Genomic DNA, 17,476 nt, shown 5'->3' with positions numbered 1-17,476 from the left:
AAGCCACGTCAGCATTCCGTCAGAACTTTTGGAAGTTTAGGGACGAAAATAGAACTTTTGAAATTTTAAGGACAAAAACGAACTTTTGTGATAGTTTAGGGACGAAAATAAAACTTTTAAAAGTTTAGGGACGAAAAACAAACTTTTGTGATAGTTTAAGGACGAAAATGATATTTTACCCTATTTTATATTTATTTTACCATTTTTGTAGTATAGATTATGATAAATATTAATATTGTTGGATGAAAAAGTAGTTTCAATTGTAAGCATAAAGTAAAACCAATAATAACTTGTGAGCTTTCTCAAAAAAAAAAATAATAGTAATAACTTGTGGACCGTGACAAGAATTATTGTGAAAACAAGTGAAAGTCTCATGCATTTTACAGCTTTAATTATGAATTTTCTTTACTTATTTTTTTTGAGAAATAATAACTAAATTAGTTATTATTATATAATTTTAGAACTCGTTTCTAACTAAATAAATTAAGCGTAAATACACTTTTGGCCCCTATATTTTGGGCCGATTTTCGATTTGGTCCCTAGATTGATTTATCTCCTAAGTCAGTCCCTGATTTTAGAAAATCGTTTTTATTTTAGTCCCTGCCGTCAACCTGGTGACAGAAAATGCTGAGGTGGCAAACAGAAAGCACTGTGTGCACAATAAATGCTGACGTGGCTATTATAATAATATTAAAAAATTTGATTAGGCATTTTTTAAATGTCACGTCAGCATTTAAAATGCCACACCAGCATATAAATTAATAAAAAAAAATCAATTTCTTGATTTTAATTTAAACTGAAAAAATTAAAAACAAAAAAGCTTATTATAAAAAAAAAATTAAAAAACAAAAACAAAAACAAAAACAAAACAAAACTCACAAACCTAACCCAAATATCTCTCTCCAACCCTCTGCTCCACTCCAACCCTCTGCTCCAAACTGGGAGACCCATGGCAAAAGACACCAAGCTCCAAACCAAAAACCCATGGCCAAATAAAACAACACTTTTTCTTTGATCTACCTAGAAACCCACCTTGTTCTTCCTCATCGAGTTCATGAATTGCTTGGGGACTCTCTTCATGTCGTCGTGCACATCGTAGCACTCAAAGTAGATCGGCACGTGCAACGCCTCCATCGCCTCCATCGCACAAGACCAACGTCACCGCATCGGAGCTCCGTCGCCAGGTCGAGGCATGTGGGTCACAGATCGGGTCTGGTAAAGGGTTACGAAATTGAAGGAGATGATGATTTTTTTTGTGTGTTTGGCTGCTAAGAGAGTGGGGAATAGAACCAATCAGATCACTCTCTCTCGACCTGGGTTTTTTCCCCTGTGGTGTTGATTTGTTTTAAATTTCTAGGTTTGGTTTTTTCATGTGGGTTTGATGATTTTCTGGGTTGGAGGTTTCGGTTTCTGGGTTGGAGGTTACGGGGTTTGATGATTTTTCTGGGTTGTAGGTTTAATAATTTTTCTTGGTTGGAGGTTTCGGGGTTGATAATTTTTCTGGGTGGAGGTTTGTTGATTTATCTGGGTTGGCTTTTTCATGTCGGTTTGATGATTTCTTCATGTTGGAGGTTTCGGTGGAGGATGGGAATTTTGTATGAATTTGTGCATGTTTATTTGCTAAGAAAATATAAGAAAAGAGAAGAAAATCTTAGATTATTTTAATTTCTGGGCAACCCGAAGAACATGAAGAACATCCTACCTTGTTCTTTCGAAAATAATAAAAAGATAATAAGAAAATAAGCTTTTTTGTTTTTAATTTTTTCAGTTTAAATTAAAATCAAGAAATTGAATTTTTTTTTGTTTTTATTTTTTTATTAATTTATATGCTAATGTGGCATTTTAAATGCTGATGTGGCATTTAAAAAATGCCTAATCAATTTTTTTAATATTATTATAATAGCCACGTCAGCATTTACTGTGCACACAGTGCTTTCTGTGCCACCTCAGCATTTTCTGTCACCAGGTTAACGGCAGGGACTAAAATAAAACGATTTTCTGAAATCAGGGACTGACTTAGGAGCTAAATCAATCTAGGGACCAAATCGAGAATCGGCCTAAAATGTAGGGGCCAAAAGTGTATTTACGCCAATAAATTATTATTATTATTATATAAAATGCATAATTTTGTATATTTGTCCTTATATATAATATCTATAATTAAAATTGTCAGTAAAAACTTTTTTTTAATTTTTTTTATAATTCCTTATTTATTAATGAAGAGGTTGGTTAATTTGAAATCAAGTTGCAGTTAATTAGAAAACAAGTGATCTAATAAACCCTAACTACTAAACAACCCATGACAAGCGTTGAAGGTTTAATTTAGTAGCAGCCTTAAGAACTAGAGAGATCGATGAAGCTAAATAATACAAACACAAGCGGTTGCATTTAATTTAGTTGAGCGTTCTTCCTAAGATCTAATAATTTTTGATGCAGCAAATCATTAAATCTTGGTTGTTTCTCAAATTAGAGAGATCAAACAATTACGGATTTGATATCTAACCTAGCAATAGATTGCAACGAATAATAAACTAGTAGACCTCTTAGTAATTAAACGAGACAATCATGAAAATAGACACAGAAGAACATTCGATATTCAAAGCAAAATTTGAACAATAAAAGCAGATTAGATCTCACAGTTTTATTGATTCCGAGGCTTTAGTTTCCTTCGACCAAGTATAAAAGTTTAGCCAAGTAAGGCCAAGATGAAAACTAAAAGGAGAAAATTAGAGAAGAGGGGAGAGAGAGGCATGTGTGTCCAATTCTGATTTCTCCTCCCCCTTTTACACGTTAATTCCCCCTTTCCTAAGACTGCAAAATCTCCTAAAAATATTCTAAATAATAATATCCAAATCTGACTAATTAAGAAAAAATATTAAAAATAAAACAAAGTCCTAATATAACTAGGAAAGTGGTGTTTTTCAGCTAGAATTTTCGTGCACCAGATTTGGAAGCTTCTGAAAATAAATCGCATTAAATCCGCGTATTAGAATTTCAAGCAAAGGAACATTCCAAAACGTCAGCAATGCAGGTGTAACAATTTCAAGTCTGATTTTGAACTTGATGCGTCCTGTATCTCTCAAAACCCAAAGCATGAAAGTAGTAGAGCTTTTTCTTGGCGTTCCATAGCATCTTGAATCATCTCAATCAAAGCTTTGATGAGAGAGTTATGCCCAGATTACGAAGAAATGTCGAAACTGTCTAGAATCGCCCAATTAGCTTCATTTTGCACTTAACGCCTCCATTTGCATCCTAAATCAAAATATAAGAATAACGAGTACATTTAGGCACCAAATAAGTATAAAAGACTAAACATTAAGGAAGAAAAATATACAATTTGCATTCTCATCATGCAACATGCATTTTTTTAGATAAAATAAGAATAAGAATAAATGTTTTAACAAAACATGCAACATGTATCTAAGTTTTAGTTGATAGAGACAACAACTTACTTACGCATATGAGACAACAACTTCCTTGTACACCTAGCATAAAACTAGGTTAGATACTCTTCATGGGAGCGATCCTTACTCACACCACTACATATGTTTAGGAGTATAGGTTTTATTTAGGTTAGATACTCTTCATGGGAGCGATCCTTACTCACACCACTACATATGTTTAGAAGTATAGGTTTTATTTTTGGTTGCCTATGACAACACACCATTGCATGGTTTGTTAAAACACTTATTGCCACTTTATCTTAAGAAATTGATAAAAACAAATAAGTTGTTGCATCTATTAACTGAAACTTAGAAGCATGTTGCATATTTTGTTATAACACTTATTATTATTTTATCTAAAGAAATTAATAAGAAAAAATAAGTTATTATCTCTATCTAAAAAATTGTTTTTACCCAAAATACTGTTGTAATTTGGTGAAGCTACTTGGCGCAACCACGGCTTTTAAGCCCAACTTTTATTATATAGTATATGATGATATATGATATGATACAATATGATATGATATTATGTTGACGAACTAGAAAACATAATAGTATAACATTACTCATAAATTATTATATTTAACCATTTTATAGGATACAAAATAAATGGTAAAATACAATTAGCACCCTTCCGATTTGGTCCCCGAACCATTTGCTAAATACAATAATTTCATTTCTAAGAGCATATAGTTTAGGGACCAAATTGGTTTTTTTTTTTTAAATATCATAGACATGTTTCAGGGGCAGAACCAAACTTCTCAATATTAGACTTTTACCCCTAAATTGACCTAAAATTTACAAAGGACATATGGTTAACCCCCAAACTCTTCATATTTCTTGTATGATTCTATTAAATTAGTTCAATTTTATATTTGTTATAATTTTGGCCCCCCATTTATAAAATCCTAATTCCGCCCTGACTTGTTTGACATTAGCATGAACCTTAAGAGTAGCGACTGTATTCTACACTAAAATAATTTATCCTCACATATTTCAATTGACGTATCTTTTGGATTGATCAAGCGGTCTAAATCTTAAAAAAAAAAAATTGATCAAAATTTAAATTAAAAAAAAATTATTAAAAGAGAATGGATCCTAGGGAGGCCATCAATTCTATTCCTAAACCCATAAAAGGTACTCAAAGCACGTTTTGTTAAATACTCTTGTTAAATAAAAGACTACTCTTCTACTACCGAAAATTATCATCATAATAAAGATTGAGTAAATTGATAATCAAATTACCGATAAAGCCGAAGATATCCATTATCAATATCTTTGAATTCATTTGCCTATAAACCAGCGGCCTATAGTCTTTGGTAGAACTCAATCTGGGCATAAAATTTAGTTAGGCCAATGAATTTATTAGTTCAAAATTCTGAGAAGTTTATAGGCTCATAGGATATCTTCTCGCTCAGCTAGGGCACTCACTAAGAAATATCCAGAGTATTATTTAGTCACAAATATCCTTGTTTTTAGTTCGAGATCAGTTCCTTTAAAACCCTTAACCTTTTTTAGCCTCCTTGAGATAATAAAAAGCCATTAAAAGATTCAAAACTAGGCTTTTGAGTGAATGGAATTGATGGTGTGGGGTAACACAATCTATTTGTCTGCTTTGGGAGGCAGGCCATAGGCATGCTTAGAGCGCAACGTCCCGAGCTTCTATCCCCCTCGCGGCTTTGTCCTTTCAAGCGACATGGGCATGCTTTGTGCAAGAGTCCCACATCGAAGAAAGAAGCGCCCCCCTATGCCTTATAAGCATGAGCTGAAGGCATAAGGGTACCATTACTATCATCATGAATTAATTGGTTGGAATGCACAGTTCTTTATCGTTACCTATGGTGGCTTATTTGAGGAAATTTAAATAGAGAACAAAGGATAATTTTTGGATTAATACGAGATAATCTTGCCTCCTTAAAAGATAAGTTTGGATGATAATTTTCTGATATCTTTTATTCCAATAGTGACGTAGGACAACCATAACAAAACTAAACAACATTAAAATAAATAGATTTGACTTAGGAGTCAACTGGACCTGAAGTCAGCACTAGGGTGGACCTGAAGTCAACACCAAACCAAAGAAAGACCAAACTGTCATTTTTTCATTCATCAAAATATCAACTATCCCTCAAGAAGTACAATAGGTTGTTTATAAAAGATTGCTAAACCCTAGTTCTAATTGGCTAGGAAACTCTAATTGCCTTATTACAAAAATAACCTTGCTTCCAAATTAAAATACTAATAGCCCAATAAACTAATAGGACCTAAAACATAAAAATACAATTGACTTGCAAATATAAATAATACTAAATAATAATTTTTTTGTGTCTCCCCCATCATTCTCCTCTGGTTAGAGAAAACTTGACCTCAAGTTCTAAAGCGTTGAAGGATTAAGATGCTGACAAGTAACACTTGCTTCAAGTCTGGAATCACCTTAGGGAGCATAGAGAAAAGAAAAACCTTGAATTCCACCATTTTGACTACCTAATTAATTAAAACACAAAGAATTTTGTGTGTATGTGTGAGGGATAAAAAGTCTTGAAACATTCAACCAAATGATACAAGGAATATTTATTTTTTAATTAGAAAATTCTTGAAACATTGAACCAAATGAAACAAAAATTCAATATTTAATTTGTTCTTATCTCTAATGTGGCACTTGAGAATATTTCAATTATCTTTACATGGAATACACCACTTAGCAAAACCCCATATTTTCCTACATAAGGTCTCTACTTTTATATATATACAAGGGAGTCAATTTTATGACGATGGTCAGTTTAGTTTGGACAAAGGAACAATAAGTTTCCGTAACATATAATATTGGTGTACCATTTCAAAGTTACCAATATCCATATACATAAATAACATATGTTTATAAACATGTGAATAGACATAAAATAAATACATAAACATATATTATGTATATATATGTGTATATATATATATGTAAGCTTTATTTACATGTTTATAAACATATAATTTAAAATAAGGCAAAATATTAGCTTTATTACAATGACCCAATTTAGTTGTTTAAATAACATGTTTTATAAGTTTTTAACATTTTTAATTATTTTCTTACTATACTGGTTGGAACATCTAAAAATCTTTGGTACAGGTTGAGACATCCCGATATTTTATCCAGTACATTTAAGAGAACAAACACCAATTTAATAGCTAATATGGCATTGGCTTCCTTACTTAGAAATCCTTAGAGAATGTGTTAGGTTTGTGTGTTTTTATGGAGTCACCACTTATTTCATTATGGAAAAAATAGAAACCTTTATTAATATACCTCTTTTTTGAACAATTGAATGAATATATCATTGGATCAAAAGAACTTATCAACTAGGAATGAGTAGTATTAAAATCTACTCACCGATTAGAAATCAAAACAACGACTTACGTGTGTGTATATACATATGTATAAATATTATATATTATATATATATATACACACACACATATATATATATATCTATATATATATTTTTTAATATTCTATACGATTAAACAACGATTTTTAGGCTTGATATTAATTTTACCCTTTTTTTCTGGAACATTGTACCACCATGTTTTATAAGTTTATTTCTCATCTTCTCCTCTTGAAAAGAATGAAAATTAACAAAAAGATAATCATAAATTAACTAATTGCTCCCATAACTGTATGCAAATAACAAATATACAAATCTATAATAATAATAATTAATAACTAAATTCTTGCTAAAATTATATTTATTGAGTTAATTAGATATAATGATTTCTTTTATGATCTTAAAAAATAAAATTAGATTCACCAACCATATATTGTTTAAAATTACATGCCTCAATTTAAGTTTATATAAGTATATGTATATACATAATGTGAACCTTGTATTTTTAAAACTTATGTGCTTCGATTGAAGTATATATAATATTATATGTTTATATGTACATAAGTATAAACATATACTTGAGATTAGATTTTTTTTTTTTTTTAAGGAAGACTTGAGATTAGATTGTGTAAGTTTGTAAATAAGTTTATAAAAATAATTTTCAAGGAGATAGGTAGTTCCATATTAATTTTTTCCTTTTTTGTGGCAAAATGATGTCGTTTTCTTAAATTAGTTACAAATTTTAGTTTAGAAGGCAAATGTTGAACTTTTCGTAACAAAATCTTCTCTATTTCAAATCAAGATCCTCTAGAGTTTTTAAGGCACTCTACTAGATTGATTTCTTTTAATCTTAACATTTCATTTTAAAATAAATTGTTGAGATTATACCATGTCATACTAACAAAAACCTTAAAATAATGATGTCACATTAGCTATTAAAGAAAAGCAAATTGAAATGTCTACTTTTAAATTATTTAATTTATTTGAACTTTTTAAAGAAAATCATATATGAACTCTCCTCCTCTGTTAGGTTGTGGAGCAAAAGAGAGGATGTGATGATCAAAGATAAGTATGTTAAAACCATTGGATGCCTTTATGATAAATCTGGAACTTGATCTTGAGGCTGTTTAATTTAGCATGGACCATTTCTTACGTGTCGTACAAGAGACTTATTTAGTCTTTATTATTACTAGTAAGTTGCCCGTACGATACATAGATAATGTAGTGATATTTTATGTAAGATGGTTTTATAGAATATTGTACATATATTATAAAGAAAAAAATAAACTAATTTAATAATTAGATCCAAGAAACTTAGACATTTTGAGATATTAAAAATTAAATTAGTATCAATGTATCATAAAGATCAACCTACTCAAACTATATCATGAGTCAATGATAGAGTTTTCTTTATCACAACAATGAGTTAAAGATTAAAAATAAAGATACAAACAATGTAGGAAAGAAAATGTAACAACAAATATTAATATTTTTTCCAATATTCCTCTATAAACATGTTTTGTTATAGAATTTTTTATTTTTGCTTTTGTTTTTAATGCTAAAACGGTGGGTATGCTAAAAGCCATAACGAAGAGAGAAATGCGTGGTGTAAGATTAGTTAATTAATGGGATATTAATGAGATAATAGTAAAAATAAGTTAATGTGATTTTTGGTAACAGTAAAAAAAAAAAAAAAAAAAAAACACTTAAAGAAAAGAGGTAAAAAAAATAGTTAAGTACAAAATTAGAGCGCAACATGGCAAGATCTCATGCACTTCCGCATAAGGTCTATGCTTTTATATATAATAACTAGTGTGTAACCCCATGCATATGCAATGATACATTTATATATATGCACAGGTGTGTGTGTGTGTGTGTGTACATATATATATATATATATATATATGATTTAGAATATAATTATATCTAGACTTTTCGGTTTTTACACCAATAATTTACTTGCCATAAAAATAAATAAAATTAGATGGGACACATAACGCAAAATTTAACTCCAATTAAAATTCAATTAGAATCTAATTGAATTTACACTCTTTGACTTTTTTACCTAATAATTCACTTGACACACAAATTTAAATTAGATGAGACTCGTGGCGCAAAATTAGATTTCAATTTAGAATTTAATTGGATTTTCTCTTAACTTTGTCTATTAATATATATATATATATAGATTAATCAATGTCCCTTGCGATGTGCGGAAACTTTATACTTTTATTTTGAAATAATTTCTAACTATTTTTTATGGCCCTATAACACTCATCTTATGCTCAATTATAATATACATATCATTAAGAGGAAGAAAATAAAAAGAACCAAAATTATGATGAATATTTATACTACTATTTAAGGAGCTTCTCCTATTTGTGATCCTCATTTTTTTTTTGGTTCAAAAATGCCACTACGCCCTAATATTTAAGTGGAGACAAAACTAAAAGAAAATCCGGTAAAAATACAACTCTAACTCCCACTAAAACATTGCCTAAAAAATAGGGCCACTCTCCCGTTGATTTTCAAATTACTTTATTCACTTATAAATTAGATTATCAAAATAAAAATCATATATATAAAATAAAAACATAGGTTTTTTATTTTGCTACAAAAATAGGACCACTAAGTAGGGATGACAATTTTTCCCCATCCCGCTTAACTCACCCCTCCTCGCTTTGCCCCGTGTCGGATTTTCCTGCCGTACAAAGGTGGTGGAGTGGGGATGGGGCAAAATTTTAGCCCCGCCCCGCCGCCCCGCGTTACTAAGGGTTATAATAGTAAATTTTTCATACCCTAAAACCCTAATATTTAAACAAACATATCAATATTAGGTTATTTTATTCTACCCAATGTGGTTCTCTACCTTTATTTTGTTATGTGTTATACTATGAGTTTTTTTTTATGATTGTCTTGTTAAACACTTGGATATATTATTCAATTTTTTCTAAAAATTTATTTGATTAAATGGGATAAATTTAGTTGTAATTTCAAGTATATTTTTATTAATGAAATAGGTTTCATTAAAAAATTGTACTAGTTGTAGGACAAATTAACAAAAAGTAGAGTTTTACGGGATCGGGCGGGGCTTTGCCCAGCCCCAAGGGGTGGGGATAGGGCAAGATAAAACCATATGGGGCGGGGACAAAGACCCCATCCTTCGGCCCTGCCCTACGCCATTGCCATCCCTACCACTAAGCCCAACGTTTTCACATTTTTTCCCTTTATCAAGACTTAAAAGTTTCTTTCTTTTTTTTCTTCTAAATTCTAATCTCACTTTTAAAAAAAAAAAATTTGGTATTTTTTTTCAAATTGGAATGAATGAAAAATTATGACACTAAAAAAAAAAAAAAAAACCTCATCGCACACGCAAAGTGCATGTGATGGTACATAATTAAGAATATGAATATATATATATATATCCTAAATGAATGTCACAATTATTTAATTATTTTGACTAATTAAAGTGTACAATTATCTTTTACATTCCTTGAAAGAGAGTGGACAGCTGGACATATAATTTGTTGGCTTCAAGAGTCTTCTACATTAAAAATTAAAACAAAAAACAAATTGAGAGTGTCACGCCCCGAACCCAACTATAAAAATAGGCACGTGACAACTGCCGCACACTTATAAAGTAAGCACCCTACAAGTGTACAAGGCATTTTTAGCAACTAAAATTTATCCTCAAAAATTAAATCAAATAAATCCAAACTTTTCTTCGTTTGTGCCATTAAAACTCTTGAATAATTAAATATTTTCACTACTGACCAAAATACTTACATAAAAAAAATACTCTAATTCTAAATAAAGATTAGATTTGACAAGAAAGAGATTTTTAGACTCTTACCTCAAATTGTGATGCCCTAATTTGATTGATTGTGTGATGTGTGTGAGTATGTGATGTGTGTGAGTATGTGATGAGTCCCACATTGGGTATTTACTGGGTTGAATTGAGCTTTATTAACAATTACAAGGAGCCTCAATTGTGACTAGTTCTTTTGAGGTATAGCGTAGATGTGGTTAGTGTTTTTCCTTTGGTCGTTACATATGATATCGGAGCCGACCTAGTAACCCTGTGTGGGCTTGGAAACACTACTCCACAAAGTGGGCCCTAATGAGGATGTTAGGGATTTAAAAATACTATCAGCGATAGGAAGATGAAAGAGCAAATTGATGTGGCACTTAATAATAAGAATCTTATCAGGAAGATTGTAAAGAGAGTCTTTCAAAAATGTGTCCTATTTTATGATGTCAACCCATATTTTGGAAAACATGGAAAAAAGTTAATGTGGAAGGGTCATGCATGGGTCATAATATGTAACGTAATAAGTGGCTTTTCGTAAGATTTGGTCTGATGTTAAATTAATTTTGAACTACAATCCATCTTTTAGATACCAATTAAAAAAAAATTAACGTGATCTTTTAGATAACAGTAAAAAAAACTTAATGAAAAGAGGTTAAAAATGCTAAATGAAATATTAGGGTGCAGTGCTCCTGCATGAGATCTCTACTTATATATATATATATATATGGAGAGAGAGAGAATGAATATTGATGTCCAGCTGTTGAAATATTAAGATGGTTATATATAAAATCATAATTGTGGCGGGCAAAAATTGAAAAACAACTTTATGTCTTAAATGATGATTCTTGCTATTTACTATCACAATTAATTTCTTTAGAGATGGGAAGTCAAGTCTATTTTATAACACCCAATGCAAAGTTTATGAAGGCTTATGTCATTGAATGAAGAGAGAGATGGTATTTATTTCATTGATGTTCAGTTTGAAAGCTGATTAAAGAAAAACACAAGTGTTGATCCTCGGGTCTAATCCAAGGAGATATTACAAGAATGGATGAACTCCCTTTCTTTCTTTCTTTTTGCCCCCTTTCTTTGTGTCCCCCTTTCCAGATCTTTTTTTTTTTTTTTGCTTTATATACCTAGTTTAAATGTATTTGGATTCTACACTTGGAGGGTTGGGATCACATTCCTAGAATTCTTGTTTGGAACATACTAGCAAGTTTTACACTGAAATCTTAACTATGTCACCACTGTTTATGGTCACTTCCTCATTAATGCGGCCAAAGAAGTGGTTGTCTTGCATTTAATGTGGAGGGGATGGCTTCTATATCTTTCTTTCTTCATCTTTCTCGTCTATTTTCTTTCCTTTCTGGCGGTTTAGCTCTGTGTCCTTTATATAACTAGTGCTCGTCCCTCCAAGGTTTGAAGTATGTCCTCAGAATCCTCATCATGTAAGTTACCCCAACCTCCCTTCAAATAGTGAGATCACCACCCTATATCATTTTTTCAGATTTTAGCTCCTCAGAAATAACTTTGACTGCCTGTTTACCTATTTTGGATCCTCGTCCCCCACAATAATCATAATAAATGTTTATTAATAACTATCATAATATAGTAATAAAAAAAAAAACTATCATAATTCTCAAATTTCATACTTAGACAATAAAAAAAAAAAATTTATTATGTTAATCTTGCCCGTATATTGCACGGGTCATTTGACTAGTTTACGTATAATTTTTTTATTAACTTCTAGTGTGTCAAACATTCAAAATTTAAATTTTAATCCTTGTTAATAGGGGTGTGCAATGAACTCGCCAAAACCAACCCAACCAATAGGGTTGGGTCATAAATATATATATATATATATATTATAGCGAGTCAAGTTGGGTTCGAGTCATGAGATTTACAAATCCACTTAACCCCGCCTGACCCACCTATATTTAATATATTTTTAAATTATAGAAAATATATTATATAAATTTGTTATATGCTTTTTTGCCCCTCTTCATAAATAAAACCCAAACTCTAAATTCTTCTCATATAGTTTGTATTTGTTTAATGTTATGCTCATGATTATTTGGTTATAAATTTGCTCTTATATGTGTTAATGTTGTTCTAATGCTCAATTTAATAATAATAATAATAATAATAATAGTAATTAAAAAAAAAATGTCCAACCCAACCTGATCTATGTAGGTTGGGTAGGAACCCTGTGATGGGTTGGGTTAGGTTGGATTTCTTTTTAACCCACCATGGTGAATTAGGTTGAAAAAAATCCTTAACTCAATCCAATCCAACTCATGCACACCTTTTTTTTTTTGTTTGAGAAACAACTCATGCACACCCTTGCTTGTTATGACAATCGAATCATGAAAAAAGAAAATAAAAACTAATTATGGTATAAAGTTTAGGTCTCATGCTTGTAAGGTCCATGTACACATAGCATTGGTTTGGATATAGCGTTTTCCTGTGTTGTCTTTTCAATGTTGCGTTTTAAGTTTTTTTTTTTTTTTTTTTTGCTTTCACTCGTTTCAGGGAACAAAATTTACTGTTCATGAGACAAAAAACACTGTTCTCGCATTGTTCTAGTGCTGTTCACGTAATATTCATGAGACCCACAACCACTTTAATCAGAAAAAAATATTAAAATTGAGTCTCATGGCACTATTTATACATTTAAAAATTATTTTGTTACAGTATTTTTAGCAACAATAAATTATATCTAAACAAGCCCATAAAGTTAGGTCCTATCAACAAGTCGTCCGTGTTTGCACTGAAATTGTGTTTTTCAAAATACAATTCTAATTTTTTTTTAGTCAAATGTTAACGAAAAACACCTGGTTAAAATTATTTAGTTTTGTAACCTGTTTTAAAACCCGAGTTGCTAAACTCTTTTCATTCATTTAGACAAACTCGAGCTCCAAAATAACAAAATGACTTTGGGAAAGTTTTCAGTATATATATATATATATACATATTTTAAATTTTATTTTATAAAAAAGGAATATTAGCAAAAAAAGCAGTACAAAATGTGAAATAGTCAACGTGTAACAAGATTTTCCCGTTAGAATTAACGGTCTATTACATACCCTTTTTTTGTTGTGTGAGAGAGTGAAAAGAAAAATGAGAGAAAATCTGCTGTCCTTGCCCTCCTATAAATTCACTCTCCCTCCCACTCACATCTATTTCTTCTCACTCCAAACTCCGAAGCTACGACGCAGCAGAGTCCAGAAAAAGGCAATGGAGGTGGGAGGGTTAGATTCCAAAGGGCGCCAATTCAAGAACGCGGAGGAGATGTGGCGTGAACAGACGGGTGATCCCAGCAAGAAGTGCGATTGGTACAAGCATGGCGTGGGGTATTGGGAAGGCGTGGAGGCATCTGTCAATGGTGTTCTTGGTGGGTATGCCCAGGTCAATGAGCCCGATATTGAGGGTAGCGAAGCTTTCCTCAATACCCTCTTGTCTGAACGCTTCCCTAATTCTGACCACTTCGCTGCTCTTGGTATCTCAACTCTCTCTCTCTCTCTCTCTCTCTGTTTTTCTGTGTGTATGTGTTTCAAATTTGAAAACTTTTAGTTCTTTGATGGATTACATGGCAACTTGTTTTGATGGGTGGAAAAATTATTTTATGAGATGGTTTTATAGAACATCCCCATAACATGCGTGGGTCCCAAATATTGCATGTTTCATGAGATGCCTTTTTCTGATGGATGGGGTCAGTTGCATAGAAGCTAGTCCAAAGAGCTCCTATAATTAAAAGAAAAATGGACTTTTATAGTTCGATTGGATTGAGGGAGAGGGAGGAAGAGCAGAGGAAAGTAGAGTAGAGTTGGCTAGAAATTAGCCTGATATTCGGCTAACTCAACTCTACTCTACTCACCTAGCTCCCCACTCTTCTCCCTTAATCTAAACAAGCCATTAGTTCATTGCCACTATTATGAAGAATTTTGAAATAAATATATTATTACTTTTTGATTGGTAATTGTGGACGGAGTAGGTAACATTTAAGCTAGAACTCATTGGTTTGGATCTTGAAATATTATGATTGGAAATTAGCATGATGTAGGGAGAGAATGTAGGTATAGATGCTGGTGTGTGTGTGTGTGTATTTGTGACAGTTACAATAGGATTTGAGACATTTGGTGTTTGCTCGATGATGATTGTTCTTTATCATTAGCTAAAGACACTAATTAGTTTAACCTAGGTCCCTAATTCAACGACAAAAGAGTTTATATGTTGATAACTTAGCAGCACTTAGTATGCATCCGAAAAGCATGAGCTTGTGAGAAAAGGTGAATCCATTCAGTTATAATTTATAAATAGTCTAATATGCTCTATCACTTGTGGATCTGGACTCTATGTCAGGTTTAGACTCCCTCCAAATGAATGGCACCTAAAACACGGGGTTTTTACATGGAGAGGAGAAATGATCCAAACTCCAAACTATTTTTCTAATACAACTTAATAAATTACCACTTATCCCAAAGCTTAAACTTATGAGAAAGGGTGAATTTTAAGAACAATTACTTAATGCATCTGAAAGTAGCTGGTTTGTCCTGCCCATATCCAGAAAGAAGGCATCCCAAGTGTTTTCTTTTGTTCTTTCTTCCAAAGAAGCTGGTCTTACTCTTCTGAAGAAGTGCAGAATTGTCATTGGGGCGCAAGATGAAGGGTTACTGAAGGTTTCTAACATGAATTAGGATCTGCATTTCCCAATTGCATGAAATTTAAATTACACATATTTGACAATGACAATTCGGGATTAGCATGAAAATTCATCTTGCAAGATAGGATCAAAGGATATATATCATATGTATTCTCAATATCAGTTTAAATTACACAAAATTTGACACTTTTACTATTGCATACGACTACTGGATTAGGACTTTTATTGGCAATACCAATTTTTACTAGTAATTTAACTGCTGCAGATTGTGGTTCTGGCATTGGGAGAGTCACAAAAAACCTTCTCATAAGATATTTCAATGAGGTAAGGTATTATATCACCTATATATTATTTTCCCATTGTACCCTTTAAATTTTCCATATAAGCATTTTTACCCTTTAAAAGAAAAAACATCTTCACCATAGCTGATATCTTCTCTAACTTGTGGAGGCCTTAACACGAGAACATCTGTTGGCCAAACCAGGGGATTGTTAACTGTGTACTTTATTTCCAGAGGATCACACAAAAATCTTCTTTTGTGTCATTCTCTGATTTGATTCTTAGTGCTGCCATCACTCTTTGTAGATGTAAAGGTTCCCCTTAACTAGTAAGGCTTACAGTATTTTGGGGTTCTGGATCAGGGGAGATCATGAGTTTGCTCCCCTCAACGCCTTTTTCTCTTTCTCTCATTTCTAGAAAGGAAAGAATCTTGGTTGACTTGCGTATCTTTTTGATTTTGGCTTCACCTCGTGTCTTCTTAAAGATTCATCTTAGGGTCCTTTTATTTATTCACTTTTAAATCAACAAAAATCAAGGGAAAGTAAAGCCGATTGTAGTTGAGTTAACAATATGCACCCAATGTTGAACATAGCTAATTCCTACCTTTTGTGTTCTTCCGTGGTTTTTCTTATATTTGACACAGGATATTATTACCTATATAACATGGACATTTCTATATTTCTAATTTTTAGTGTTTGGATATCAAGATCTCTGCCCATGCATGCTAATGGCTGTCTTTACTTTATTTTTGTGGAGGTTTTGATCAGATACTGGGGATCCGGCTTTGTCTCTCTTACTTACATGATGCTTATCAGTTTTATTAAACTTTAAGAGATTATTACCTGATGCAACCTGTACAAAATTTGGAACAGTCAATTTAGTTCATTTATCATAACTGACAGCAAATACTTTCCCTGACATCCAGGTTGATCTTCTTGAGCCTGTATCACATTTCTTAGACGCTGCCCGTGAAAATTTGGGTCATACATCCTCAGATATGCACAAAGCCACTAATTTTTTTTGTATGCCTCTTCAGGTAATGAACTGACTACATATACATAAAAACAAAAGCATAAATACAATTCTTGTTTCAGAATTACCAATTATGATAAATCTATTTGAATATAGAAATTGCATACTCGATAATTGAAAACAATTGCCAAAAACATAATCAAATATGTCAGCCAATGAAAATTGATGTATTTTTATTCCCCACCCCCCCCCCCCCCTTTTTTCTTTTTCTTTTTAGTGTCCTTAGTATACTTCCCGTGTACTTTGACCTTGACCTATCTTTTTTCGTCTTTATTTTAATAAATTCTTTTCTTACTGATCCAAAAAGAAGAAGAAGAAGAAGTCAGGCAATGAATTATTTATGCTGTGGGCATCATTATTAATATATTTGTTTTATTCTTGAAGGTATTGCCAAACTTAGTAGAATATTGTGAAGCATTTGGTTGTCATGTGGAACTAAAATGATTACTTTTTATGTTTGGGTTAATTGCAATTGTTACCCTAAAGTGTGGAGCATTAGCAATGTGCACTCTAAACAACTAAATTTTGCAATCAACATCTAAATTGAAATTAATTTGCAATGTCCACACCCCCGATCAATAGAGTCAACTTAATAAGAGTAGTAGGTAAAGTAGAAATACGAGCTTTGATACCAAAACTGATGTAGAACAATGAACTTAGACACAGGAAAAAACCATGTGTAACAATAAAATGGAAGATACTTGAATCAGTCTTTACTTTTTTTCTTGATTTTGCATTTGTTTTTAAGCATCCTTTGGTTACCAATGGTAATTGTAGCTACTAATTCTTTTAATGCAGCATTAAAGGAAATTACCTAAAATTGTTGTTTGATTTGATCTGTATAGCTTCTTGTATTCTTTTATGTACAACTTCA

The 17,476-nt window shown here is 31.7% G+C and overlaps 1 protein-coding gene across 1 annotated transcript in view; it reads left to right on the top strand.

The window, feature by feature from the left end:
* Positions 1-13,734: 13,734 nt before the first annotated feature.
* The window catches only part of LOC112035016 (alpha N-terminal protein methyltransferase 1-like), a 16,420-nt gene continuing 12,678 nt past the window's right edge, over positions 13,735-17,476 (top strand). The window contains exons 1-3 of the mRNA XM_065774230.1: positions 13,735-14,127; positions 15,557-15,615; positions 16,496-16,606. Coding sequence (XP_065630302.1) covers positions 13,749-14,127; positions 15,557-15,615; positions 16,496-16,606 — 549 coding nt within the window. The 5' untranslated portion in view covers positions 13,735-13,748. The remainder of the gene's footprint in view (positions 14,128-15,556; positions 15,616-16,495; positions 16,607-17,476) is intronic.

The sequence above is a fragment of the Quercus suber genome, unplaced genomic scaffold (genome assembly GCF_002906115.3).
Source record: "Quercus suber isolate HL8 unplaced genomic scaffold, Cork oak 2.0 scaffold_88, whole genome shotgun sequence".
NCBI classification, from domain to species: domain Eukaryota; kingdom Viridiplantae; phylum Streptophyta; class Magnoliopsida; order Fagales; family Fagaceae; genus Quercus; species Quercus suber.
This window is presented reverse-complemented; position numbering and strand designations above follow the sequence as displayed.